The following is a 27,052-nucleotide window of genomic DNA, read 5'->3' as shown; positions in this document are numbered from 1 at the left end:
CTGCTTTTATTTTCTTAAAGCAATGTATGCATAAACAAGTTTGAAGGGTATTTTTTACTCATTTCTCAAGGTTGTGTAACAACAAACAAAGCCTTAATACGCTCCCTATCAAATAGCATAAGCTTTCCTTACATTGGTATAAAAGAAATACCAACACTTCTTATACTTTCTTTGATTATACTAATAAAAGCAATTCATAATTTTAGAAGTTAGAGGATGCATCAAAACGTGAAATGAAATCAAAGAGCATACCTGATAAAAGTTAGGCCAAAAAGTACTAATGGCCAGCTCTGCCCTGTTCCACGTTCGTGTCGGGTCTCCAGATATATTCCAGATAGGATTCCCCAAAGGCCCATTATTGACCTTCACGTAGACATTGAGTATCCCAGGAGCAGAATTACTCTTGCTAGATACAAAATAGTGAAAATCAATGCAGTGGGTATCATTTTCTTTAAGCTGAGGTAAGAGGAGGTGGGCTCTCTGCCCCTCAGATCTCCCGGATGTGTTCACCAACATGAAAGAGCCTGTAAAAACAAAATCAAAGGAGAGTCACAACCTGAAACACTACTTTCCAGTCATTTCTGAAAAGCCACCATCATTTACATGGGTGGACACTGCAATTCCACATATCTTACTTAGGTTTTAAAAGTTCCATCTCTGTCATACCTTTTTACCCCCAAAGTGTTCTCAAGATCAGCAAATGGAAAATTCCCTTGATGTCGTTGCAATTAGTCTCCTAAGGAAAAATATGCATAATTTGCAGACGTGCACTGATCAGTCTGGTAGTCACTAGCCACATGTGGCTATCTAAAAATAAATAATTTAAATTCCATGATATTAAAAGTTTAGGTCTTCAGTCACACTAGCCCTATTTCAAGCGCTCAATAGCCACATGTGGCTAGTTGCTACCATATTGAGCAGCACAGATATTGAACCTTTCCATCATCTCAGAAAGTTCTATTGTACAGCACTATTCTATAACAGTACCACCATTTAGTCATCACAGCCACATTAAGATTCTCATATAATCTAGAGAAAGATAACAGATTGGTGTGGTTTGTGGAATCTTAGAAAACTTGATTAGCCCCAGGATGCTCCTTGTTGTCCATATAACATGATCCTCTTACAGTTCAGCACCACCACTCCTGCCCACTGCTGGGACCACCGACTTCTCCCTGACAGGGGAGGTGTTTTCATGACGGGGTATGACTGAGCACAGTGACGCACTTGCTGTGCAAATTGGAGGATGGTCTTTCTCAGAAGACTCTATGAGCTTTCAGTATCTTCACATCCATGGCACTAACCCACCCATGAGTGCTGAAGAATTTCCACATGGATTCAAGCTTTCCATACCCTGGCATCAGAGATGTCACTTGGGCCCTCCTCATGTCTAAGATTAACAAAAAAGGCAACTAAAAAAATTGTATGAATTTTATATATCACATAAAGAAAGATAAAAGCAAAATGTTCTATGACGAAAGGGAAAACATCCTAAGTCCTCCTTAGCAGAGAGGAAAAATATATTGAAACTCCAAGGGGGAAATACACCTAAATTTGGAGTAAAAAAAAAAAAAAATACTACCTCAGGTAAGGTTGGACTCACGACTTCAATACTCCAATTGAGTATTCTTTTGAAAACTTCCCTGATTGTGAACCACAATCTTCACAGTAGTGTGTGTATGTATGTTTGTGTGTACAGTATATATAGTTTGTGTTTTGGTACACATCAACACATATCTATAAACATGCATACATAATGCTAGAAAAAGTGTGGAATTTTTATCTTGTCTACCAACTGTGATTTCCTAAACAGCAAAATGAGAAGACTACCTTTCCCAGAAAATTATTATAAGGACTAAATAAAAAACATAAATGTAGATATATCCTTTATAAATTAATAGGCTTTTGTTAAGGGATCAATATTATAAAATGTTTGCTTATGGCTGTTACCCTCACCATGCCCTTATATGAGGTGAGCTAGCATTAATGCCATTTAAGATAAATAGGAATTGAGTCACAGAGAAATTAGGAAGCAGCTTACCCAGGTTTTAGGATGAGTTAGTGGCAAGACCAGAACTGTGATCCTCTGGGTTTCCAGCCCACTACTCATATTGTCACACTCCAGTATCCCATGTTGCTTCACGTGCCATTTGAGCATACATGAAGAAAACAAACCCCTCATGACAGTGAAGGAAAATCAGAGTAGCTATGTGAAAATAGAGCAATTTTTCAAGAGATGAATGCTATGCACCTGGAAACATGAAAGCCAAGCCACAAGGTAAGGATTATCTATGGGGCATGTATCCCAGCAATGAGGAAGAACTGCAAATGTGATTTATGAACGAGTTGGGGTCAGAGAAAGGGAACAGGTGTCAAGAGAATATCACTGAAATAATTTGGGTTAGCTCAAGTCTACACAATGCAAAGTAATCTTCAAAATGCACAGGGTTCACCAATCCCACCACAAATCTAAAGCAGGCTGTTGGTGTTTGTAACATGAGTTTAAAATTGTACTTTTCTGCTCTTAAAATATAAGTGGATTTATTCCATATTCTATCATTTGGGGCTCTGCTATCCAAAACATAGTTAGAATGTACATTCTTTTTTTTTTTTTTTTAATTTTATTTATTTATTTTTCCCCCCAAAGCCCCAGTAGATAGTTGTATGTCATAGTTGCACATCCTTCTAGTTGCTGTATGTGGGTCGCGGCCTCAGCATGGCCGGAGAAGCGGTGCGTCGGTGCGCGCCCGGGATCCGAACCCAGGCCGCCAGCAGTGGAGCACGTACACTTAACCGCTGAGCCACGGGGCCGGCCCTAGAATGTACATTCTTACTGATGGGGTTGAGGCATGACACGGCCATCAGGCCAAGTTTGAATCACCAAAACCTTCAGTATTGCCACACTGCCAAGAATAGTATTTCTTGCAGTGTTTCAATCAATTGAACTTGGGTAGCCAGTGGTGGTAAACACTGGCAATACGCAGAGGACGGCAAAAGTACACGTTTCCCATATCACATGAAGTCTAGTTTGGATGCCTGGATGAAACTGAAACAGAGGAGCCTCTTTTCACATGGTGCCATAAGCTGGGTAACTTTCTACCATTACTGTTCAGTAAACAGTAAATCACCAGAGTTTCCTAAAATACTATTTTCCTAGTTACACAGTCCATCCTCCAATATTTACTCCACAGTCCATCCTCCAATATTTACTCCACTGTGCTCCATTCCAGCACAAAATGCTCTCTCAGCTTTTGAGCTGTCCAAAGTATATAGAAATTTTTATTTTGAGGTTGAGGTGAAATCCTGGTATTCTAAGTTACAAATACTCAAATGATCCTAATTTTTATACTCCTTTCTCCCTTTCTCCCCTTTTTGAGCCAGAATACAGCCTGTTTTATAAATAAGGCATGCTTCTGTAATGTAGATTAGTTCACATAGGGCAGTGACATCCATCCAACACAGGAGTCCCTTTGGTTCATGGGTGATTTTTTTCAGGACTTTAAAGTTTTAGAGTGATCAGGGCAAATTTTTCCCCAGATAAAGGGGGGCGACATCATGGCCTTTAAACAAAGCTAAAAATCCTGCAAAATTGCCTTCGTTTAGCATAAGAAGTGGCAAGAAGTTTAGTGGTTTCAAGAGCCATTCCTCTTCCCACTCTGTTAAGCTGTCTGGGAAACTGCGAGAACACATGAAGAAACTGACGTTTCTGCTCCCCTCCTGTGTTTAAAAAGGAAAGAACCCTGACTGATGAAGAAGGCAAACCCTGGATCACATTTTTAGCTCGGCAGAAAGTGGTCTCTGTTAGAAGGCAATGACTTCAAGGGCCTCTCTAGGGAGGAGGAGGAAGCTGGAGTCCAGGCCACAGGGCTCAGGACGGACTCACTGGGATCCTAAGTACCAGAGGGGAGTGAATGGGGCCAGTATTTTCATTAGGGTTGCTACTGTTTTTGTTGGTTCTCTGGCTACAAAGCAGCATAGATTTTGTGTAGTCAACCCCATTTTTCTCACAAGATCGATCATTTTTAGTGTGTGATTCTGTGAAATTAGTCAGGGGTTTTCCAAGAGCACGTACGGCGCTGGTGGAAACGCTTATTCTCCCGCACCGTCTCCCGCCTTCTCTTGTTCTGGCCCTCAGGAGGCAGTGCCGTCTGGACTGCCCACTCTCATGGGCAGAGCTACGCTTCTTCCAAACTATCCAGAAACCAACTGAGCAGCACTCTGATGTCAACATGCACAGTTTTTTAGAGGAAAAGTCTCTCTTTACCTGCACTTGTTCCCTGGGATAGGGTCCCCTGAGAATTCTCTGTTTTATTCCTCCAGAGGCTCTCAATTGGTATTTCTATGTAGCCTCCACAATCAAGGATTCATACATAGAAGGCACTTAGGACAATGCTTGCCACATAGCATGAGCTCAAAAAATGCTGGCGATTATCATAATGATTACTTTGTTTTGTGGGAGATCAAAATATGTCTCTTTACCTTGATTATTTTCTCTGAAGAATATTTGAGCTTCCTCTCCCAAACTGCCTAAAGAATTTAACATAGAAGGCCTGTTTCAGGAAGGAGCCACTACCACATGATGGCTGTAATATAATGTAAAATACATGCTGCGATAGGAAAGGCACCAACAAGTCCATCTTATCAAAAATTCTGTCTCTCCCAGGCCATTCTCTAGGTGGCCCTGTAAAGAGTTGTCAGACAAACATTTGCATTTTCATCTCCCTGTGAGTTGTCTTCTTCCCCTCTTAAATCCCCCATAGCTGTATCCTCCACCACCAACATCCTCCTTTGTGTTTATCTAAATCTATTTAAGGTGAAAACCTCCATCATTTGTTGAGAAACTCATTTCCCTGGTTTCTCCCTTATATACATGTTATTAAACTTTGTTTGATTTTCTCCTGCTATTTGGTTTCATGTCAATGTAATTTGTAACCTAGCCAGAAAGGACCCAGAGTCGGTAGAGGATACTCTTCCTCCCCCAACAGTTTCCTCACACCTCCTAAATCCACGGCTTCTCTAAATTATCTGCAATTCCTTAGCATTTAGCTCTATATATTTCCACCTGTCCACCTCACAACCCTCCTGGTCCTATCCTAATTCGACTACGTGGTCATTTTTAAGTTTCCTTTCCTTATGAGGGAGGAACACATAAGTATTGAAATATTACGAAACCTTCACCTCAATTAATCTTGGCCCTACATCTAAGCTTTGGGAAGGGGATCTGCATTTCTGTGTGTGATCATGAGGACTTATCTCCTGGCTTCAAAGTATAGAAGGTGACATTTCAGCAACACAAGTATTTCCTAATAGTGCTGCACTACTGTTTTACGGTGAGTTTACAGAAGAAAGTGTGAATGCTTATGTTTAGCATAGTCTAGCAACCCAGAATCCTGGGGTAAATTCACAGTTGTGCATAAAGGAATGGCATGTGGGAGGGAAGAGATGCCTTTTAATGGTTAGAATTTATCACCTATCTGCTATGAAAGTAAAGTCAACTCACCAACCCACTGTCTAAAGAAATCAAAGCATTTATATTCCATTTTAGACTATTAAGTCTGTTTTTTTAAAACCTCCCTATATGGCTGAATGTGTCATTTTCACCTTCTACTTCAATGTTTTAACTGTGAGGAAATGCATTTTCAAAGAGTAATTGGGTCTCCCTCGGTAGGTACTTCCTTACCCCATCTTTTTTTCCCTACAAAAAAACACTCCAACTGGGCAAATAAATAAAAGAAATCAGAATTAAATTAGCATGAAATTCTGTTTGTGTTCAGATAACAAAACACCCTTAAGTCACTAGTACAGAAGGAGAGAATGCAACATTGCAGGCAAATGAAAAGAGCTCCACGTAATGGAGTCAGTTTCGCAAGGGGCAGTATTTACATGCAGACTCTGAAGGTCTATAAGAATAATTATTTCGGTTTCCCTGAAAAGGAAAACTCCGTTATGAGAACATGCAATGTTCGCATTCTTGAATCTTTGGGTGAATTAAATTTAGCTTAATCATATCCACTGGCAAATGCTTTTGATTAGACTATCTTCCATCATTGTTTGTGACAGCAGTAATAACTACATATAATTAGTTATTCCCTTCCACCCCATCATTAAAATCTGCATTGGTGTGGTAGAGGCTCTGGATTTTTAAACGCTGAGGAAACTGCATGAATTCTCTTCCTACATTTGAGAAATCTTGTGCACACAACAAAAAGGGGGGGGGGGGTTCCCGTCATCCAGCAGGAAGAGAGAATTATGTGTGTTATTAAATACTTCAGCTGACAGAGAAGCAGCATTTTATAAGCTTTAAAACCATTATAACATTCACTTTTTAAGCTTCTTAGTTTTAGTAAAAGTGCACAGACCATTGATTGGTCTTTTTCTCTCTTTGGTTGTTTTGTCTTCATTTTTCCTCTCTGACCGTGCCTTCAAATTTGACTTAAGACCCAAAAGCTACATACGAAGTTTACAAGTTCTACCTTTGCTGGCAAATATCCTGCCTCTCTCTAGTTTACAAAGCCATTTGTAGTTCTTACCACCTATTTAGCTACACTAGTTGTAACAATTCAGTTATCTGGAGCAGCGCTTCTCAAAGAATCTATGATGAAGGACCAGTTTTTAAATTTCCAATGCATCTCAGATCAAATTTATGTAAAATATAATAAACACGAATTTCTAGAAAAAGGAAATAAAAAGACATGCAAAATGCAAGCCCAAATTTGTTATTAGATTAAATAAACATAAAATTACTCTATCAAATTCCTATAAAAATTTCTAAAGACTTGCTCTCCATTTCTATCCTGGTCATGGACCAGGAACAATGTGTGGACCAGGTGTGATCTGCAGACCACACTGAGTGGCACAGGCTTCACGTTATAACGGTACGGCATCCTGGGTACGCAAATTTACATTTTTCCTCAACAGCAGAAGGGGAAGACTGAGGCAGACAAACTGAAAGAAAGGAATGAAAAGAAATCCTCTGGTTTCTTAACCCAAAGATAATGGCTATAATCCCAAGTCTTTTGGCTATGAAAGAAAGTAGTGAAAGAAAAGGAAGAGGGAGAGTGGGAAGCAAGTGGACAAACAGGGAGGAGACAAACATGATCATGGTGAATGAAAAGGCAGCATTGAGACTCTGAACTCAGAAAAGAACCAGCTTCAAGGCAAGAAAAGAGAGAAGTGGGCAGAACACGGTGCAGGAATCATCACTTACATTGGCTGTTCTTAAGGAGAAGGGGAGAGCGCAGGGAAGTAAAATGTGTCCCCCAGTGCCTAGGCCAGGGGCTCCATACACTCCATCTCATTCAGTCCTCCCAACAATGAAGACCCCAAGAAACAGAGAGAACAGTTAACTCACTGAAGCGGCCCACTGACAGCACTGGATAGAACTGGGGGAATTTGAACTTTTTACATTCACCCTCCAAAGGCAATGCTCTAAAACCAGTATTTTCCAAACAGTTTGACCATAACTCAAAGTACCAAATACAGTGTATACTGCAACCCAGTGTACGTGTGAGATGCTGCGTGTGCATACATACACTTACATACACACACACATTCAGACACAAAACTATCCTGAAAAATTGTGCGTCACTGTGTTTCTTACTACGTGTGTATGTGTATCATACTCACATTTTCTATTCTACCCTATTTTGTTTTGCAACATAAATAAGTAAGTGAATGTTGGGTGCAACCCACAATTGATTGCACAGCCCTCGAATGCTTTAAGGCCACACTGCAACTCCTCCCCTGTAACCAAAACCAACAAGATCTAAACTGCACTCTGCCTCCTCAGTAGGAAAGCTTTTTATTTTTAATTTGTAATTTTAAATTTGGTCTCATCCCCCAAACATCAAAACACCAGCTGCATCCCTCCTCCTGCTCCTCAGCCGGTACTGACAGTGGCCCTCAAGAACATGTCTTTTCTGATGAGAAACGTCAGGAACAAGAGAAGATGGAAGCCTGGGGAGAAATAAATGAACTCAGAGCACAGCTCAAAGGGAACAAAGCCTCTGCAGGGAGACGCCACCATCACTTTAAAAATACTTATTAGCACCCATTTCAGCCTGATGAAACCGCCGTCTCCACAGCCACAGTCAGGCTCTTCAGACCAGATGTCACCCATCCTTCTTAAGCCACTGCCTTGTCTATGCCCCTTTCAGAAATTTCACCCTAGTACAAACGTGAAATACTTATTTGGCAACCACTAGAGAAGAAAACTTTAACAAAAAAAATTGTCTCTGCACCCAAATGTCATATCTCCCTTTCTATTCTGTCTTCTCTTTTGCCTTTCTTGTGGATTCTCAACAATCACTGGGCAACACCATGTTAGTTGCACTAATTTTTGCCACATTCCTAATATGGTGGTGCAAATACAGTAAGATGGCAAAGAAGCAGCACCATGCACGGGGAAGCCCCAGCAAAACTCTAACCAACTGCACGTGCTCCACTCCTCAGGAGTCCAGCTGGCGCTCACTGGGGGAGAAGGCGACGGCTGCCCTGGCGTGGGCCTTCCTACAGGTCATATGATAGCAAATGGCACTCTGTTCTCCACGAGGGAACTCCACATCAATCTAGGTGCTCTAAAGTTAATAATAAGCATAGCTTATATACCTAAAATGTGCATAAAACACTTGCTTCAGATATTTATATTAAATACCCAAGAGATACGCAATTGTCAATTTAGAGATTCACAGCCTAACTGAATGGGTATTTTTATTACTGATTATTCATAAAAATACTGAGCTGACCGAAATAAATTCATTGACCTTAACTAGTTACTTTTAGCCAAGGCAGGACTCCTCTGAGTGCCCATCATGTACTGGGCATTTTGAGAAATACAAACAATAAAACTTGGATCAATTCCTCCAGCAAGAACCTCACAGTTTAGCTGTATGTCATATTTTAAATATTTTGTATTCAGCACAGAAAAAAAAATTTCACAGAATTAACAAATCAGATCCACTAGGTTCACCAACATTCATATAACTACAACCTGAACTGCCTGTAAAATTTGTAGATTTAGAACTATCAACTAGTAACTCTTAAAAAAAAAGAATTTTGAGACAATTATCATATGAGACAAAGAAGGAAGGAGGAGGCTCACAGAAAAGGGAAGAAGCCCTGAGGGTTCCATTGAGTTCCACCACATGCTCTCCCTTCACAAGAATAGGGAAGCTCCAATGAGAACTAACGCATATTACAATGTGTCATCCGGACAAGCTGCTTCAGTGACTTGGCTGGAAAACACTAGCTGTGCGCTTTACAATTTATAAGTAACGAACAACCACAGAGTAAAGCAAACACAACCTTTTAACTATCTGACGATGCTAATGACTGTATCTCAGGAAATGAGCCACAAGTACAATGCAGAAGTGACAGGTAGACTGTTTAGGACGTTCTTAAGAGACTGCTTAATTTCCCATACGTCAGGCTTTTTACTGATTGACATCTTTAGAAACTAGTTCGTTTTGTTCTAAATCTCAGAATGACACAAGCTATCACAATATAAGCTTCTGCTTCTTTTTTTCCCTAAATTACTGCTGATTTAGAGATGATTTTTTTATATGTGTATCTGGTGATAGCCTACCAGCTAAACTGCCTTGCTTAAAGAAGATATTATATAGTTAGCTTCTACATAAAATGTAAACCAAACTTAAATATTTTAAAAGTGCATCACCTTTGACATTTCCAGTTTTACTAGAAGCCTGCTAATGGTGCTCAAAAGGAGTTAGCTACATCATCCTTCGTCATACAGAAGAGTTCTCCAAACAACTCCAAGGGTTCTGTTAACATCCCTGATTGAGAGCTCCCCATCTTCCTGAAGAGGAAACCAAAGGATTTGCTTAAGATGTTTTACTAGCCTGGCTGGGGTCAGAAGCCAAAGCCACATGGGAATTTGCACTGATTGATCAGAGGGCAGGAGCAAGGAATTACCAAAACTCAACAAGGTTAGCCAGTAAAGGAAATTAAACTGGTTTCCGCATTAAACTGATGATACAATATCAAATTTATAAATGATCAAAACAGCCTGGAATTTAAGGAATCTGTTGGATTAAGTAATCAGAAAAAGCATCAAGATACCAGCAAATAATTAGCAAATGATATGAAAAGGCAATTTGCATTAGCAATTGTAGAAATACAGTAAGTGAAGAGATGCCTGGGAAATACTCATCTTCACCATTAAATCAAAAAATTTAAATTAAAGCAAATTTCAGGTATAATTTTAAACATGAGTAAATTTCTTAAATATGTAAAGATTTCAAAACCAAACGTTTGCGAGATTCTGGTGAAGCTCCTGCACGAGTTAAGGAAGGAAGCATTGTCATTATTACAGCAGTAATGGTAAAGACCATAGAGTCGCGCTCTTTGCCCCACTGGTGGGGAGAGAAATCTCACCTACAAACCTTACTTAGCCCTGTGACCTTATGAAAATCACCCTAAACCTGAGTTGACTCATCCATAAAATAACAAAAGGAGTGTCTACTTTAAAAGACGTTCTGAGGGCCACGTGGACTAGAGTGGGCAAAGGACTCACTCTGGTGCGTGACAAGGCATAGGGCCTCCTTGAGTTGGTGGGAAGAGATGGGGCTCTGCAGCCAGCCAGCTGGTATTTGGATCTCAACTCAGCCACTTAACTGGATGTCGCTGAGCAAGTTAGCTAACTTCACTATGCCTCAGTTTCCTAATCTAGGAAGTGGGAATAACACTGTAGCAACTTCAAAGAGGTTGTTCAGTGAATTAAATGAGATGATTCACGTAGAAAGTTTCTTAGAAGAATGCCTGTACATAGTAGGCCTGTGCCAAAGTTTGACCTCGACTCTGGTTTTCACCCAAATGTATTTGGCCTTAGCATAGGAAGATGAAATAGCTGAATGCCTACTACAAGGTAATTTCCGGAGCCCCTGCACTCGTGTGTATCAATGATCGTGTGATTATATAGGCTACCATCATCTGCATCTACTCAACATAATAAGGTCAGTGACACAAACCAGATATGCCATTCAGATTCAGTTTCAATATCTAAACATTAATCTTCAAATATACGTAATCATTCTAGATGTAACTCCAGAGTGTAAAATCTCCTAATGTGATTTAAATGTTGAATTTTTACCAAATCTGATGAATTATAAATGTATGTTTTTTATTGCAAGAGTAAAATGTTACAATAGTTAATGGCGATTGTGAAAGCTGTTAATTGTATGACAACACTAATTATTAAGAACTTTCAAATAGTTAAATAAATAGGTAAATATATTGACTATTAATATGGGGAGTAATAATAGCTAACATTTATATGATATTTAATATGTACCAGGCATCTTCTAAGTGCTTCACATATATTAACTCTTTTAACTCTTACAGAGGATGAGAAAGCTGAGGCATACAGAGAGGTTAAGTAACTTGTTCAAGGTCATTCAGCTAGTAAGCAGTAGAGATGAGATATGACCCCCAGGCAAACTGGCTCAGAGTCTGTGTTCTTAGTTTAAGCTCTCAGTTTAAGAGACTGCACATTAGTTAGATAACTTTAGGAAGAACATTATATCCTCTATCTCTAGAGACAGAGATAGAGATATAGTCTAATTCTGATAAGTAAACCCAAAACTACCAGAGAAGAAGAAACACGTGAACATACATGTTCACTACCAGGCGAGCAACTCCGGGCTAGCCTGCTGGGGACGGGAGACCCCGTGAAACAGAGATGAGCCTTCCCAGCCGGGCCCAAGCTGATCTAACAGCTGACTGCTGATGCATGAAGAAGCCTAGCCAAGGCTAGCCATGTATGCCCAGATTAGCAAAACCACTCAGCTGAGCCCAGCCCTAATTGGTGACCCACAGAAGTGTCAGCTATGGGTACTGTTTTAAGACACCAAGTTTGGGGATGGTGTGTTATGCAGCAAAAGCTAACAATATCTGGTTGAATCTAGGTGATAATTATATGGGGTTCACAGAAGTATGCTCTCTACCCTTGTATATTTTGAATATTTTCATAATTAAAGTTTTAAATGATAAAAAAGTTTTTAAAAAACTAACAATATCTAAATGGGCTGAATTGTGGATCATGTTATATCACTGAAAATGCATTACAGAAAATTAATGCATCTTTCCGAGAGCACTCAGTTGTATATGTGATTCAGAAAAAGATAATCTATTGGGAAATTTAATTTGATCTAAACTAATTTTTTAAACATCATCTAAGATTGAGTTTATGTCAATATATACCTTGTGAATTACACACACACACACATATTATACATATATACAAATATACACATACACAGGGAGAGAGAAGAAGAAGGAATTTTACAAATTAACTGAAAAAAAGAGTCAAGATGGTAAAGCCCAAGTTTCTGGCAAGAATAGTGTATGTTACAAAAGTGCTTCATTTATACCCATGGCATCCTTGACGGTACCATAGTATATTGAATATTTACCCACTGTTACATATTTCAATCATCATTCCTGAAGCATTTCTAAATGGAGATTTTGGTTTTCTCTCTACCTTAGTATTAAAATAGTTCAATTCTGTACATCTTGATTTAGTCTATTAGACAGGTGATCTAAAAATAAATTCAGATATATTTATTCTATCACTGTGTCTCTAAGCTTGACTGCGTGGAAAGTTACTTTTTATAGGAGTTCTACTATTTAGGTTTAGTTGTTTTTTCCTTCAGAATGCATTATAACTTCTTACATTTATAATAAAACCTAAGGTTTTAAAACACTTCTCTCTCATCCTTCATGGAGTTCTAAAGAGATTTTTTTTTTCTCTCTTCTAGCACATTTTATTTTCCCTTTTAAGTAAATTTCATATAGCTTAAATTTTAACCAATTTAAATTGTTCATTTTTATTAAGCTCCTTTCAAAACATACTCACTTGATGAATTGATCTGCTTACAAGAGAAAAAGCTGTATACTTGGGGAAATTCCAAGGAAAAGTATATATATTAGCTTTTTCAATAGCAAAGAACTAGATAGAGCAATTCTAAACATCCTTGCAGACTTTTCATACATAGGCCCAGTTCTGTCTTACCCTGTGCTTTAACTTTTTACTTTACCTTTTTTAACTAATAAAAGTAATATATGCCATAATAAAAAGTCAAAAAATAAAGGAATTCAAAGGAAAAATTAACCACTTCTTCTTTACTCTCAAAACCCACAAACTTATCCCACTGAGGCAATAGTGTATTTCCTTCACACCCTTCTTTATACACACAAACATAAATTCACCTGCAAGAGGTGAGTATTTTTTTGGCCTTTTTCTATTTTTTTCTAATAATAATAACCTGACACATTCCCCTGCATTTCGTTTTGTCCCCTAACCAACAACATAGCGTGGACAACTCTCTAGGCCAATGCGGACATATGGACCCAGCTCACCGTGTTGAATACCTGCTGCTACTACGTGCGCGCCAATAAACACCCACGGAAGACACTGACACTTACTGCTGTAGAATAGAGTCCTACAAGTCAGGGTTCTGGCCAAAAGGTATCTTTAATTTTCCAGGGTTTTAATTTATTGGATATAAGTACTAAACAATTGCTCCAGGCATGAAAATAGTAATTATTTTTATTAATGCTAATAGTCAGTCGTGTACATAAAGTGGCCCTGTTACTTCAGAGAACAGCAGACGGGCTAATGTGAAAGCCGGTTTGAGTCTAGAGGACACTGTCTCTTGGCCTTCTCTGTTCCAAGCAGGGACAATCATCATGACTTCCTCTTCACATTATTATTATTGTTGTTGTTATGAATATTTATCAAGTACTTGCTAGGTGCCACTCACTCTGCTAAGCACCCTATATCCGCTCTTTTATTTGGTCCCCTTGAAAACCTACTGAGGGGATTATTATTATCACTTTATATTCAGAAGGCTTAAAAATCTTCCCCAAGGTGAGACAGAAAAACCAAGATTTTAATCCAGTCAGTCTTACCATAGTACTGATGTTTTAACCCAATATATAATCAAGATTTCACAGCACATCTCAGAGTCAGATAACCAAATCTTTGTGGTGTATGCTCTCTGGAGAAATTGAAAAATAGAAGATGGGGCCGGCCCGGTGGCGCAAGCGGTTAAGTGCGCGCGCTCCGCTGCGGCGGCCCGGGGTTCGCTGGTTCGGATCCCGGGCGCGCACCGACGCACCGCTTGGTGAGCCATGCTGTGGCGGCGTCCCATATAAAGTGGAGGAAGATGGGCACAGATGTTAGCCCAGGGCCGTCTTCCTCAGCAAAAAAAGAGGAGGATTGGCGGATGTTAGCTCAGGGCTGATCTCCTCACAAAAAAAAAAAAAAAAAAAAAAAAAAAAGAAGAACAAAACAAATGACTAGAAGCTGTTAGGGTCATCTTCAGCTTTGAATTATAACTCTTAAAAAATAAAATTGGTCAATTCTCAAATCATGTGAGCTATTTATTCTCTTATTTAAAAACAAAAATTAAAACCTACCATGCTTAAAATGACAGTATGGAGCCAAAATTAGTTCTATTATTTTTTTCCTCAAGTAAACAAAAGAGTTAGTGACAGAATGCAAAATAAGGAGATGAGAATAAAATCTATTTCTTTAAAAACTACCAAGGTTTGCTGAAAAATATGAATTTTAAACAAAACATTTAATAAAGCATAAACAATTAGATCAACCTCTGGATCTCTTCAGAAGCCCAGAGCACACTGTTTATTCTTGTTGCTTCCTAATGCAATAAAATGATATAATAACACTCATGTGGCTTTACTTAAAAATGTGATGTAAGGTCAAATTATTCAAAACAGATGTGCAATTTCCTTAGCTTACACAACCCTAGAGAAGACAAACATTATCTGCTAAGTGCTAAAAGAGTCTGGGGATCAGAAACATTTGTGATGTATAATAGAGGCACTCAACGATGTTAAGTACACTCCATCTTCTTCCCTAACAAAGAGTTCCCCATTCACATGCTTTGTCAAGAGGCCCCACAAAAATCATTCCCAACATTCGTTACTGCACAAGTAATATGTTGATGGCTGCTGGTAATGAAATGTGAAGAAACGGAGGAGAGTTAAAAATGTTGATTATCTTAGGAATTTTTATTCAAGAGTAACTTCTCTTTCATTTAACCACTATTTTTGTGAATAACTCGTACAAAGTATTGCCCTTAATCCAGATGGAGATACAGACCATGTAGACATAAACACAGTGGGGAGAATTACAAAGCAACACGAATACAAGTGCACAATAATGTAATTTTTTATGTTAACATACAGAGGAAATATTAGGAATAGTAAACCAACGATGGTAGACCAATCTAGGGAAACGACATTGGAGAAGTGGGAAAAGATAAAAGGGACAGGGCCATCCCTGTGGCTTAGCGGTTAAGTGCGCGCGCTCTGCTACTGGCGGCCTGGGTTCGGATCCCGGGCACGCACCGACGCACCGCTTCCCCGGCCGTGCTGAGGCCGCGTCCCACATATAGCAACTAGAAGGCTGTGCAACTATGACATACAACTATCTACTGGGGCTTTGGGGGAAAAAAAAGGAGGAGGATTGGCAATAGATGTTAGCTCCGAGCCGGTCTTCCTCAGCAAAAAAAAGAGGAGGATTAGCATGCATGTTAGCTCAGGGCTGATCTTCCTCACACACAGAAAAAAAAAAGATAAAAGGGACATTGCAAGTTACAATCAAAGAATTTATGCCTGAATGGATATTGAGTGGCTGGGGACTGATGGTGTCCAATATGATTCTTAGCCCAAATGATGTAGGAGACCGGTGATTCCATATTTTGCTGACAACTGAATTTTACCTGACATAAAGGAAAATAGTAAATTTTGTACTTCAATATCCTTAACCTTGCATATTACCTGGCATATGGGGGGCAATCAGTTAGCTGTTGAATTAACTACCTGAATGTATTAGAAACAAGAAATGGCAATGGATGTATTTTAAAATCACTTTATGTATCTTACTGGTAGAAATATTTTTTCTTTAATTTTTCCTCTTTATTATTTATATAATTAACACAGTAGGATAAAAAAGCAAACTTCTACAAGTACCTCCACAATACATTCCAAATTTCTGAGCAAAGCATTCGAGGTCTTATCAGTCTACAATTACAACCTTATCTTCGTTCACTCTTTAAATCTATAAAAGTGTATTGAGTAACTACTGTGTGCCAGGTACTGTAGTTGGTACCACTGATTCAAGGTTGGGTAAGACTCAAGCCCCATTCTCAATTCAAGTTGGGTGGGCCAATAATCATATTGCAATGGTGGAAGCAGTGATAGAGCTATTCCAGTCATTTAGGGCACAAAGAAAAGGGGCACTAAAGCTAGTCAGGGAGGTGAGTGTCAGTGATGGCTCCTTAGAGGAAGGGATAGCTGAGCTGAGTCTCCCAGGATAAGCAGTTAGCCAGGCCAGTGGAGGAAGGAAATGGATTAGGAGTTCAGCATTTGTTAATTCAACAAACATCTGTGAGGCCTCCATAGGTAACAGACACTGATATTGGGCAAGAAAAAGATGTCGGTGGCCCTTCAGCAGCTTCAAGTCTAACAGCACAGGCAACCATATAACAAATAATTAGAATACAAAGTTATAAGTGTATGTCAGAGATATATCCTCAAAGTACTAAGCAGTAGAGAAACATGGCAGAAAACAGTAGCTAATGCAACTTTAGTATTATTGTCAGGGTAATTTAAGAACTAAACTGGATCATCACTGAGAAATTTTAAAGCACCACACAAGTTTAAATAATGATGATCCTTATCTTTACGGATAGATGAATGCTTGTGATTCACCTTATTCACTGTGCAAACTTTAGACGAATTAACCAGCACTCAACAACTGAAATCGAGATGTGATCTGACTGCACGAGGAGCAGCATTCCCACAGTTGTTTTAGAAATTGCAGTATGTCTTTCCAGGAGAGCAACTGAGCTCTTCCAGAAGTAACACTGGCTCACATTAAAATGCTTTGTTTTTTACAGAGTGGTGCTTTGCTTTTATAAAACTTCTTTCAAGAGCTGCATTGCTGCCTTAAGTGAGATGAACTCCCACCTGGCACACAAACAGGTCAGATACTTTAAAACTAACCATTACTGGGAGGGGTTTGAAAGCTATTTTAGCCCCATGAGAGTTAACTGCCAGAGAGGCAGTTCTTTTGGAGAGCATTTTAGAGAGCATCTTTAAACCTTTCATTAGGTAGAATTACTTCTACACCCAGAGGAGAAAACTGAACTAAAGACAAAAAATACTTAAAAATCATTCAGGGGAAAAAAAAAAACAAACCTTAAATGGTTTTATAATGTTTTCAAATAAAAATCACTCTGTTCAATATTTAAAATTATCTCTCATACTTCATATTTGTTGCTAGACAGTGAAAGGAAGAGATGAGAGGATGGGTACTAACTATTTAGAATTAAGTTATTTATCAGCAACATAAAAAATTAAGTCCTAGAGTGTAAGTATACCAAAACAAAAACCATGAACAGCCAAACAGACGTCATCAAGTTCATTCACTTATTTGGATGACTCAGCATATACATAAAAATTATGTTACCCAGTTTCTGAACCTTTAAAAATTCACAAGAAGAGACTGCTAAAAGCAGACATGCAGGCAACAATGAGGAAAATGCATTGCCAAAAGGGAAGCCACTCTAAAAGACAGCCATGACACATCCAAGCACTGCAGCTGAGGGCAGTTATGAGCATATGTAAGCCACTACGCTGCAGCAGGTTTGTGGGAAAATCTTCATATTCTTAATGATGACCTTAACTTACCACCAATAGGTTAGCTTACGTTCAGCAAGGCAGGGGGAAGCCTGATAGGGTTCAGAATGCATTTCATCTAATAGTAGTTAAAATAGTTCCTGGTACTAGAGGGGGTTAATTATCAGCCATCTTGAAAATTCAGCTTTGCAGAACAACTTCATCTGCCCAGGACTAAGGACAGCCATGCTGTGTTGTAATTTTAACTTTGGTTTCACTTCTCATTCCACAACCATTAGCTTTCACGACGATGCAATAAAGATAAACCTGCACGTGGCCCAATCTCCAGCCCACGGGGAGACACTGGGCCCTTAGCTTTTAGGATATTCCTCATGCTCATGTCAGTTAGGTGCTTTGAGAACAACCACATGTGGTCAGACACCAAGTGAGCTGATACTCATGGCGCCTTAGGTCCTCCTACTGCTCACCAGTCATTTCAGTTCTAGGCCTCTCCCCAGCAAACTTCACAAAGGTTTCCAGAGAGTTTTCTACAGAAAATTAACTTACCTGCACAAAATGTGGCATATTAACTAGTCTCATCATACTGTGGATATCTCTAGACAAAAGACTTGGATGAAAGGTTGCTTGCAGTCTTCTATATTACTGCAACTCACCTTGTCCAGAGAGGTACCTATAAAATGCTCCATTTCTGTGCAGGGGAGCAGAATTTGCCACCTCAAGATGAGTCTCTTTGGCATGAGGATTATTTTGGGATTGTTATTTTTCAAAAACTGCCGACATGGGAAAAGCTCTGAAAACCAAGTAGAAGTTACCCTTTGTAAGAGACATTCACATTTGTAAGGGAAATCTCCATTCCCTGACACCTTTAAAGGTGTCTCCCTCTCTGTACCAGGAAGAGGGGGATGACCTTATCTCTACAAACCCTTACAGATGAGGAAGGCAAGGACTCAAATCTGCATAACAACCTTACTCTTGTTTACTGTGCTTTTTCTGGTAATCTCCCATAAATGACTCCCCCCATCCCCAACATCTTCCTTTGTCTTTAGCTGAAGATGGTATTTAAGATGACAACTTCGGCCATTCTGGCGAGATACTCAGTTTTTCTCGGTTTCTCTCATGTATACATGCTAGCAAACTTTGATTTTCTCCTGTTATTCTGTCTCATGTCTATTTAATTCTTAGACCAGCCAGAAGGACCTAAAGGGTAGAGGAATTGTCTTCCTCCCCTACAACTGATTACAAAAGTCTTGGAGTCACTAAAATCTGACATTCAACAGAGTCCCAGGCACAGGGCAGAAACTCCTGATACAAAGAAACTTCCTTCCTACCTGCAAATTAAAGAATGCCCAGCAGGGGGTATGTGGGTGTGTGGCTGCTTTATCCTTTAAGGAGATAAATTTACAAATACAATCTTAAACTGAGTTTAGATCATGTATTACTTTTACTAAAGAAGAACAGCAAGAGATACCAGTTGCTTTTTCCATCATAACCTACAACTGGAAAGCCTTTATTTTATTTCTTTTTGAAACTGTGGTAAGTTCTGAAATAAGCTGTTAACCACTAACATACAAAATGTTAATATTTTTGTTGGCAAATGCACAGACCATCTGTAAGATTATAACAAGCATCTAGAATGCTATAGAATGGCACTTACATTTCATCATGTAGTTTAACAAAAAATAATATAGCTGGTCTTTGTCCCTGGCTCCTGCCACAGAGCTTCAAAAATCCTTGGAATTTCCTGAGTGACAGGAGTGTCTTTGTGGTGTTAATGAGTTGACTCAGGGAGGGACCCCTCCATAGCTTCAGGATGAGGGCTGGTCACCAGAAAGACCAACCACATGATTAGAGGATTAGAATTGTTAGCCCCCACCCTCCAACCCCCACGTACCTTCAGGGAGGGGGAGGGATTGGAAATTGAATTCAATCTCATGGCCAACGGTTTAACCCATCATGCCTATGTAATGAAACCTCAACAAAAAGTCTGGACACCAAAGCTCAGTAGAGCTTCCTACTTGGTGCCCGGATCCCATGAGGAAACGGCATGGAAGCTCTGCACACTCGCACATGCCACCCTAGATCTTGTCCTAGCACCTCTGCCATTTGGCTGTTCCTGAGTTGTATCTTTTATAATAAAACTGTGATTGTAAGTATAGTGCTTTTCTGAGTTCCGTCAGTCATTCCAGCAAATGACTGAACTCGAATGGCAATCATGGGAATCCTCAAATTTGTAGCCAAGTCAGACACAAGTGTAGGTGGCCTGGGGCCCCAACTTGCAACTAGCATCTGAGGTAAAAGAGCAGTCTTTTCAGGAGGCCTTCTCCTTTCACTTCTGGGATCTGATGGTAATTGTGGGTAGTTAGAGTCATAATTGAAGGCCTCTGCCCTTAACTTGTGGAGTCTGTGCAAACTCTGGGTAGCCAGTGCCAGAAATGAACTGAATTGTAGGACACCCAGCTGGTGCCAGAGAGTTGGTGCTGGAACATAATCAGCAGGCCCTCCCTTCCTAGCTTTTATTTTTTTCTAGCCACTCACTCTTCCCGTGTTACAATACAGCAATGCCAAACCACTACAATCTTCCCCAATGTCATGTTCACACAGGCCCACAAGACTTTGCACATCCCCTTCTGGAACATTCTCCCTGTTCTACATAAGGTAAATTTTTACTTTTCCTTAAAAATTCAGCTCAAGGGCCATAACTTGCAAGTATATTTCCTTTCAAACAAAGCTATTTCTGCTCGAGATGAAGGAACCACAAAAAAAGAACCACCTTTTGTACAGTACTCTACTTTTCCAATCTAGCCTCAGCTTCTGCTAGTCCTCCTTTAAATGTTATGTTTCACTAACAAAAATAGTCATTGCCTAACATGCTACACCTCCAAGGCCTTGCATATCTTGTTATCTCCTCCACCCCCGCCTCAATCCTCCTGGTAAACTCTGGCTCTTCCCTCCTCATAGCACCCTCTCAGCCACTCTCTTGAAGTCTTATGATTCATCTGCTCTTCCCACCTGGTTTCCCACAGTCCCCACAACAGTCCCCATCAGCATTCACCACCTCATACTGCTTGTCCATATGCCTTAGGGGCACAGAACTTCTCTTCTCACCCTCTATCTCTAACACATTTGCCACAGTGACAAGAATATAGTACAGGTGGAGTAAACACTGAGTGAAGGACATCGGAGTCTCTTAGTTTCTTCCAAGGCAGTATGGTAGGGCTGAAAGCATAATCAGCTGAAATCCACAGCCCTCTGCTTCAGACCCAACTTGTCGCAAAATTATCATACAACCCCGAACAAATCCGGTCTGGATATTAGGATATTAATAATCTGAAGTATCCCTTAAGTATGTATCTATGGACATATACAATTAGTAGAGAAGAAGGTAAATAACTGTGGCATAAGTAACTCAAGGAGTTAGAAATAATTTCCATTAGGTATCTGTGAAATTTGAACTAAAAGAAACCCTAGACGCATTACCACAAAATGTTACCAGTGGTAGGATAAGCAAAATGTCAGATGTTCATAGAAAGCATCCAACGAATATTCGCATTAGAACATCTCAGAGAAATCAGCACTCCTAAAAAAGCTATCTGTTTAATAACTGCCACTTAGTGGCCACTTTAGAAAGAAAAGATAATTTCTTTCCCCGGGAAGATTAAAATCTAAAAAACATTAAGTCTCATCATTCATCTACCAACATTTTAATTGATCCACCAAACCCCAGATCAATTAAGTCAAACTCATAGTTTACATTACCTTTTTATACTTAAAAAAAAAAAAAAAAGACTAGCACTTAAGTAAAAGGGGAGTGAAATTCTGATGACCAATGCTATTGCCAAACTTTTCCCCATCCAAACCTAACAGCAGAAAGATAAATACAACTATGGGAAGCCGTACAGAGTTTCCACAGAAATCTCCCTGAACAGGGATGTGCACGTTTCATTGTCTCTGGCCAAAGTTTCCATAGTGACTTCTGATAACCCAGTCTCCAAAGAGAGGTCGTAGGGCACGCCTCCCTGAGCCCCAGGTAACTCACCCAGGCAGGCTGCACACCAAGGCCTGCCGCTGATGATATCACAATTCTGTGTTAATGAAAGAGGGATATCATTTCCTCTTAGATTCAAATGAAGGTGAAATTATTCAGAAACTCGGTCATACTTACTGAGTAGCTGCACTTAGCCTGTTCAGTATCATAGGGACAACATTAATAGTTTTAGCAGAAGTAGCCCCAGCAAAAGTGTCACATTCATCTTCCACCTACCTCACCCCATTTTACTTCTGTTACTCTCTACTTCCGTGCCCCTCCATTCATCTACTTAAGAATTTCTTCAGAGAAAACCCTGGGAGGAGACCATGGATAAATTTCAGAGTGTCCGTAAACTTGGACAAACAAAATTACATCTTAATTTTCAATACCTTCTAGCTGCATGTAGCATTTCCTTCAAATATAGTATACGTAACAAATCACAATGGTATTAGCAGAACTTGTGACTTTGTCATCAAACAGAAAATCACAGAGATTTTCATATCACATTTCCATGCTGTATTAACTACCTTGAAATTATACCAGAGTTAATAGATGTACTCATTACTAACGCAACAATAAAGACATCATTATTATTATTATATCACAATTGTTTTTAAGATTTGGATTCCTTCATTTCAATTTAATTTAAGGTTCCATTGTAATCTTACGGATTTTATTTTATGTATTCAGAATCAATATTCTGAGAAGGGGTCTACAGAGTTCACCATGCTGCCGAGGGCATCTATGGCACAAAACAGTTAAGAACTCAAGTTCTAAATGTTCGTGCCTTTCTATGATTCCACTTCCCTTAAGACCATTTGCATTTTAAAAATGTTTTCAAAAAACATAAGGTTTCAGGCACCTAGACAAGATATAAATCTGAAAGAGAGGTTTTCTCCCCAATATTCAATCAAACAATGGCCTACAAATTCCTTTCTTTTCTGGTAGGTACTGCTGTCTATATCAGGATTTCAGCTTCCTAGATATATGAGGGTTCTCTCTCTCTCTGTCTCTCTCTCTCTGTCTCTCTGTCTCTCTCACACACACACACACACACACCCCCCCCAATACCAAACAGTCACTATCCTACTGCCTCCTCTGTGGGAGAAAGGTGTGCAGGATTGTAAGTAAAAGGCAGAACATCTTTTTGTGTAGATTCTCTGTCCACCTCTCTCTCTAGGCCTCGTTGTGTCTTGACCTCACCAAAAAACAGAACATATCCTCAGAAGAAGAAGCCATCGTCACCTCCGCATTTGAGTCAGTTTAACAGAAGCCTTCAAAGTGTGACCGTTTTTAGACTTGTTTTGTGTATATTTGTAGAGGTTCTAGGCTCATTTCAATTCATCCAAAATAAGCTATAGAAAATGCTTATTAGGTGCAAGTACAAATATTTTAAAATATTACGCTGTCGTTTGCAAAACCCTGCTGTAATAAGCCAGAGTGCATCCAAATATTAAAGATGTGAAAATTCTCAGTGAATAATTGCTAGCCTCACTTAGTTTTCATATTACTATAAATACTGAGTATGTTTCATTTTAATCATTATTCTGTTTACTTTATAAGCAGAAACTTAAAAGCACAAAGGATAAATTTTTAAACTTTCAGTTTAAAAAAAAAGAGAAATCATACATAGTCACTGAGAACACATTTATTCATGGTCTAGACACTGAGCTAGGAGCTGGGATTCAAAGTTGAAGAAGATAGGGACCTGGGGCTCAGGGAGCGCAGTCTCATCCTAGAGGGGGAGGCAGACGTGTTTTAAGGCATAACTAAGAACGCAGCATGAATGTAGGATGTACAGTGGAAGCACACAGGAGGGAGTAATTAAGGACGGATGGAGTAGGAAGGTCAGATCAGATATGGCTTCTTTTTCAGAGAAGAAAGCTTTAAAGGATGTGTTTGCCATCTGAGCCAGAGAAGAACAAGAATAAAGATTCAAATGGGAGGCAAGTGAGAGCACTGGCCAGCACAATTCCTTTGAAATGGTAGAAGCATGAACCAGAGGACAGGAGACGGCCTGTAAAGTAAAGATTGGCACGTCGAGAGAGAGTAAGGAGTGGGCCTCTACCATGCTTAAGGGCATCACAATCCCTGGGCAGATTTAGTACAAATCACAGATCTTTACAACTTTCCTTCTATAATATACATCTCAGATAATTTCCCTGCATATTGGGTAAAGCTTGTTTCTGCTAAATGTAAGTATTCCAGAGGGACCAGATGGACAGTGGAAAAGCTGGAGAAGGAGGCTAAGCAGGTGATTCCCATTTGGAAAACGTAATGAGGTCTCATGATTTTAGTGCTGGGTTTCCCAAGTCGCACACACCAGGTACTTTGCCTTGGATCTGAGGCTAAAGGAGAGAGACCCCTGTTCTGACCTCATTGAGCACATAAATCCATCTGTTTATCTGAATCTGTTTTATCTCTCCCAAACTAAAAGAAGAAAAACTAAGACATCTGGTATAAATACTCACAATTCAATAAGGATGAGAAAATTCTCCACAAATTTTCTCAAATGTAAACCCCAAACCCACAAGCCCTCCACCTCTACTTTACCCTGGGTTCCCTCGAAAACAGCCTTAGAAAAAGGCTTCCTGGCTTCCATGTGAAGGGTAGTGAGGGGGAAGGCAGGGAGGGAGCGGGAAGAGAAGAGAGCTGGGTACTGACCTGGACACAGTTCTCGCGAGCACAGCAGATCAAGGAGCTGTAACTCCACTGAATCCGCAGACAGCCTGTCACGGAGGAAGAATTTATTCACTAGCTCTGGTCCCCTCCAATGGTCAAGGCTTGCCTCACGGGCACCAACCCCCAGATTTCTGATTGGCCCCCTGCTTCCCTGGTGGCGAGTCCCACCACAGGGGAGGCATGTGCTGTGAGGACCACGGGGTACAGGGAGTGACAGTAGGTCCCAGAGAGCACTGACCCTCAGAGGCACAGGCAAGCCCCTGTGTGTGAAGTGAGAACGCTAGTTCTTCATCACAAGCGACATCAGAGTGGGGGACAGGCATAATAGCAGGCCTAGTGGGCCCAGCAAAGGCGCCATGACCATATGGCTGCCACCATAAAGGATCAAGGTGGAAACCTGTCCTCTGTGTCTAGAGAATGCAGCAGGCATCAGGTAATCTCCCTGGAGGGATATCAGTGAAGCAGAACAGAGAACTGTGGCCAGGAGGTTCCTGGAAGATGCATAAACTGGGTCCAGCACAATGTGTACTTAATGTGTATATCACATATATCTATACATATTGGAGATCTAACGTAGATCTTAAACACTTGGCTTCAGCTTTATATGGAATTCATTTTGCAGAGGCTTACACAAAACAGGAAACATCAATAGAAGTGTTATGCCTTGATTAGTGTCATTTTAGTTATGAGTTAAGTGAAACTGTTCAAATCTCATTTATATCCTTGGGTTTCACATTTCCTGCACGTTGGGGCAGGACTTCAGAATTCACTCACTGCTTCAGTGACTTCCTTCTGTAATCAAAGGATGCAGTGTTTTTAAAACAGTCGTATGATTAGAGTGACAAGTAAATTAAATCATGAATTGTCCTTCCCTTGATTGAAGACTGACTGGCCAGTCGTACACTGGCATCTCAGTTCCAGGAGGACTTGTTCACAGATATCCTCGCATCTGGATCTAACAGGGGCTCAGTAAACAATGTCTCATTCTTTATCTAGTGTATGGAACACACGGAGCTAGCCTACCAAGATCATGGGATTTCCCATTATAATATTCTTACTTTAAGATTTCCCTCCAAAACGTTTACAGGTATTGTGCTAAGTATTTTACATATATTAACACGTCTATTAAATTAAATTATATTATATTGGTAACTCCCATCACAATAATAAGAATAGATTTTGCCAAAAGAACTAACTTAATTTTGCAATTTCTAAGTGCCACATTTCAAACTAGCATCAGTGAAGTAATCCTGCACTCTTTTAAAATGTGACCTTCCCTTGTACAGCACCTTTATTTACCCTATTTGATATGAAAAATAAAGTCCACATCAAGATTTAAATCCTTAATAATCTCTAAATGAACCTAAGCTTAATGGGCTTTAATTTAATCACAGATTACTTAGGGCCAGGCAGAAGGAGCCTTATAACCTGAGAAATTGGAAAGATTCGAATAGAAGATTCACCCTTTCTTTCTCTCCTAGTAGCAGTTAAAAAAAAAAAAGACATTAAAATAAGTAAGCCCTTCTTCTCTTTGCTCCACTTTTGTAAAGGTCCCAGCATCTGCTTCTCCATCTCTGTCTGTAGCTCTAAAAAATGAACACTAAGATGTAATCTCAGCTTTATTCTCGCCCACACCTCCAAGGTCTGTATTCAAGGGTGTTGTTCCAGTGCTACACTGATACAGAAGAGTTGACTGTAGAAACAGTTACAAACAAGCCAGACAGTAAGCCTGCTCTTGGAAAGGTAATATGGTGGGGCCCCAGGATGCGGATGCAGGCCCCGGAGGGGGCGGCGAGGATGCCTGCTTGAAGACCGAATGCAGCAGAAGCTGGAGCTTTCCTGTCAAAGGCCCATTTTTCAAGCCACACAACCCCTGAAGTGAAATGTTAACACATGTAGAGGCTCAGCCCTCCTTCAGCACATTAATCAGCATTTGTTGTAATAATTCTTTCCTACAATTTTGAACCATCGCATGAAAATTTTCCTTCATGCAGAATCCCTGAAGCCGGTGTCCCAGCTGTATGGTAGGGCTACCTGTTAGCATAGTTATTAGATCACAGTGCCAATCAGACCTGGGCTGCTTATTTTAACAAAATTTTTAAAAATTTAATCTGGTTACGTTATTTTGAGGTTTAAAAATCAAGTTTCCCGGTTGCTTATGAGATAAAGCCCAATGTCTTTAGAATGACACACTTCAAACAGGGCCCAGTCTCCCTATTAAGTATTACCACCTATCGACCCCTGTGCCGGGGCCTCTACACCACTCAACACGGAGACCTTCCACCTTCCACGGTCTCCCACAGCAGAGCGGGGCCAGCAACTAATCTTCTCTGCAAGAGTCAAGAAGGGCTCCCCAGAAGATACGGCATCTGAAGTACGAGGAAAGGGACAGTGAAAGCATTCTGGATCCACAGGCTTTCTAAAAAGTGCTTTCAGAAGCATGGGCCAGGGAAGTGGGCCCAGAGATAATGCTCCTCTCTGTGAGCTATCTGTAAGCAGGTGCATCTTAGATGTTAGATGTTACCCCCTTGTCCCCTGAAAACGCACCAACTGGCTACAGTTTAGCGTATAAACACTATACACTATGACACTTTGTGTCATGCCATGACACATTGATGACCTTTTTAATTGGTCCAATACTTACAAGCATTACTTAAA

The 27,052-nt window shown here is 40.0% G+C and overlaps 1 protein-coding gene across 3 annotated transcripts in view; it reads right to left on the bottom strand.

Annotated features, from left to right (window-relative positions):
• PTPRM (protein tyrosine phosphatase receptor type M) overlaps nucleotides 1-27,052 on the bottom strand; it is a 779,193-nt gene that overhangs the window by 485,089 nt on the left and 267,052 nt on the right. For all 3 annotated transcript variants that reach the window (XM_058556689.1, XM_058556687.1, XM_058556688.1), the window contains exon 3: nucleotides 253-524. In XM_058556689.1, coding sequence (XP_058412672.1) covers nucleotides 253-524 — 272 coding nt within the window. The remainder of the gene's footprint in view (nucleotides 1-252; nucleotides 525-27,052) is intronic.

Source organism: Diceros bicornis, chromosome 16 (assembly GCF_020826845.1).
Source record: "Diceros bicornis minor isolate mBicDic1 chromosome 16, mDicBic1.mat.cur, whole genome shotgun sequence".
Classification (NCBI taxonomy): Eukaryota; Metazoa; Chordata; class Mammalia; order Perissodactyla; family Rhinocerotidae; genus Diceros; species Diceros bicornis.
Note: the sequence above shows the minus strand (reverse complement) of the source record. Positions and strands in the feature narration are given on the sequence as shown.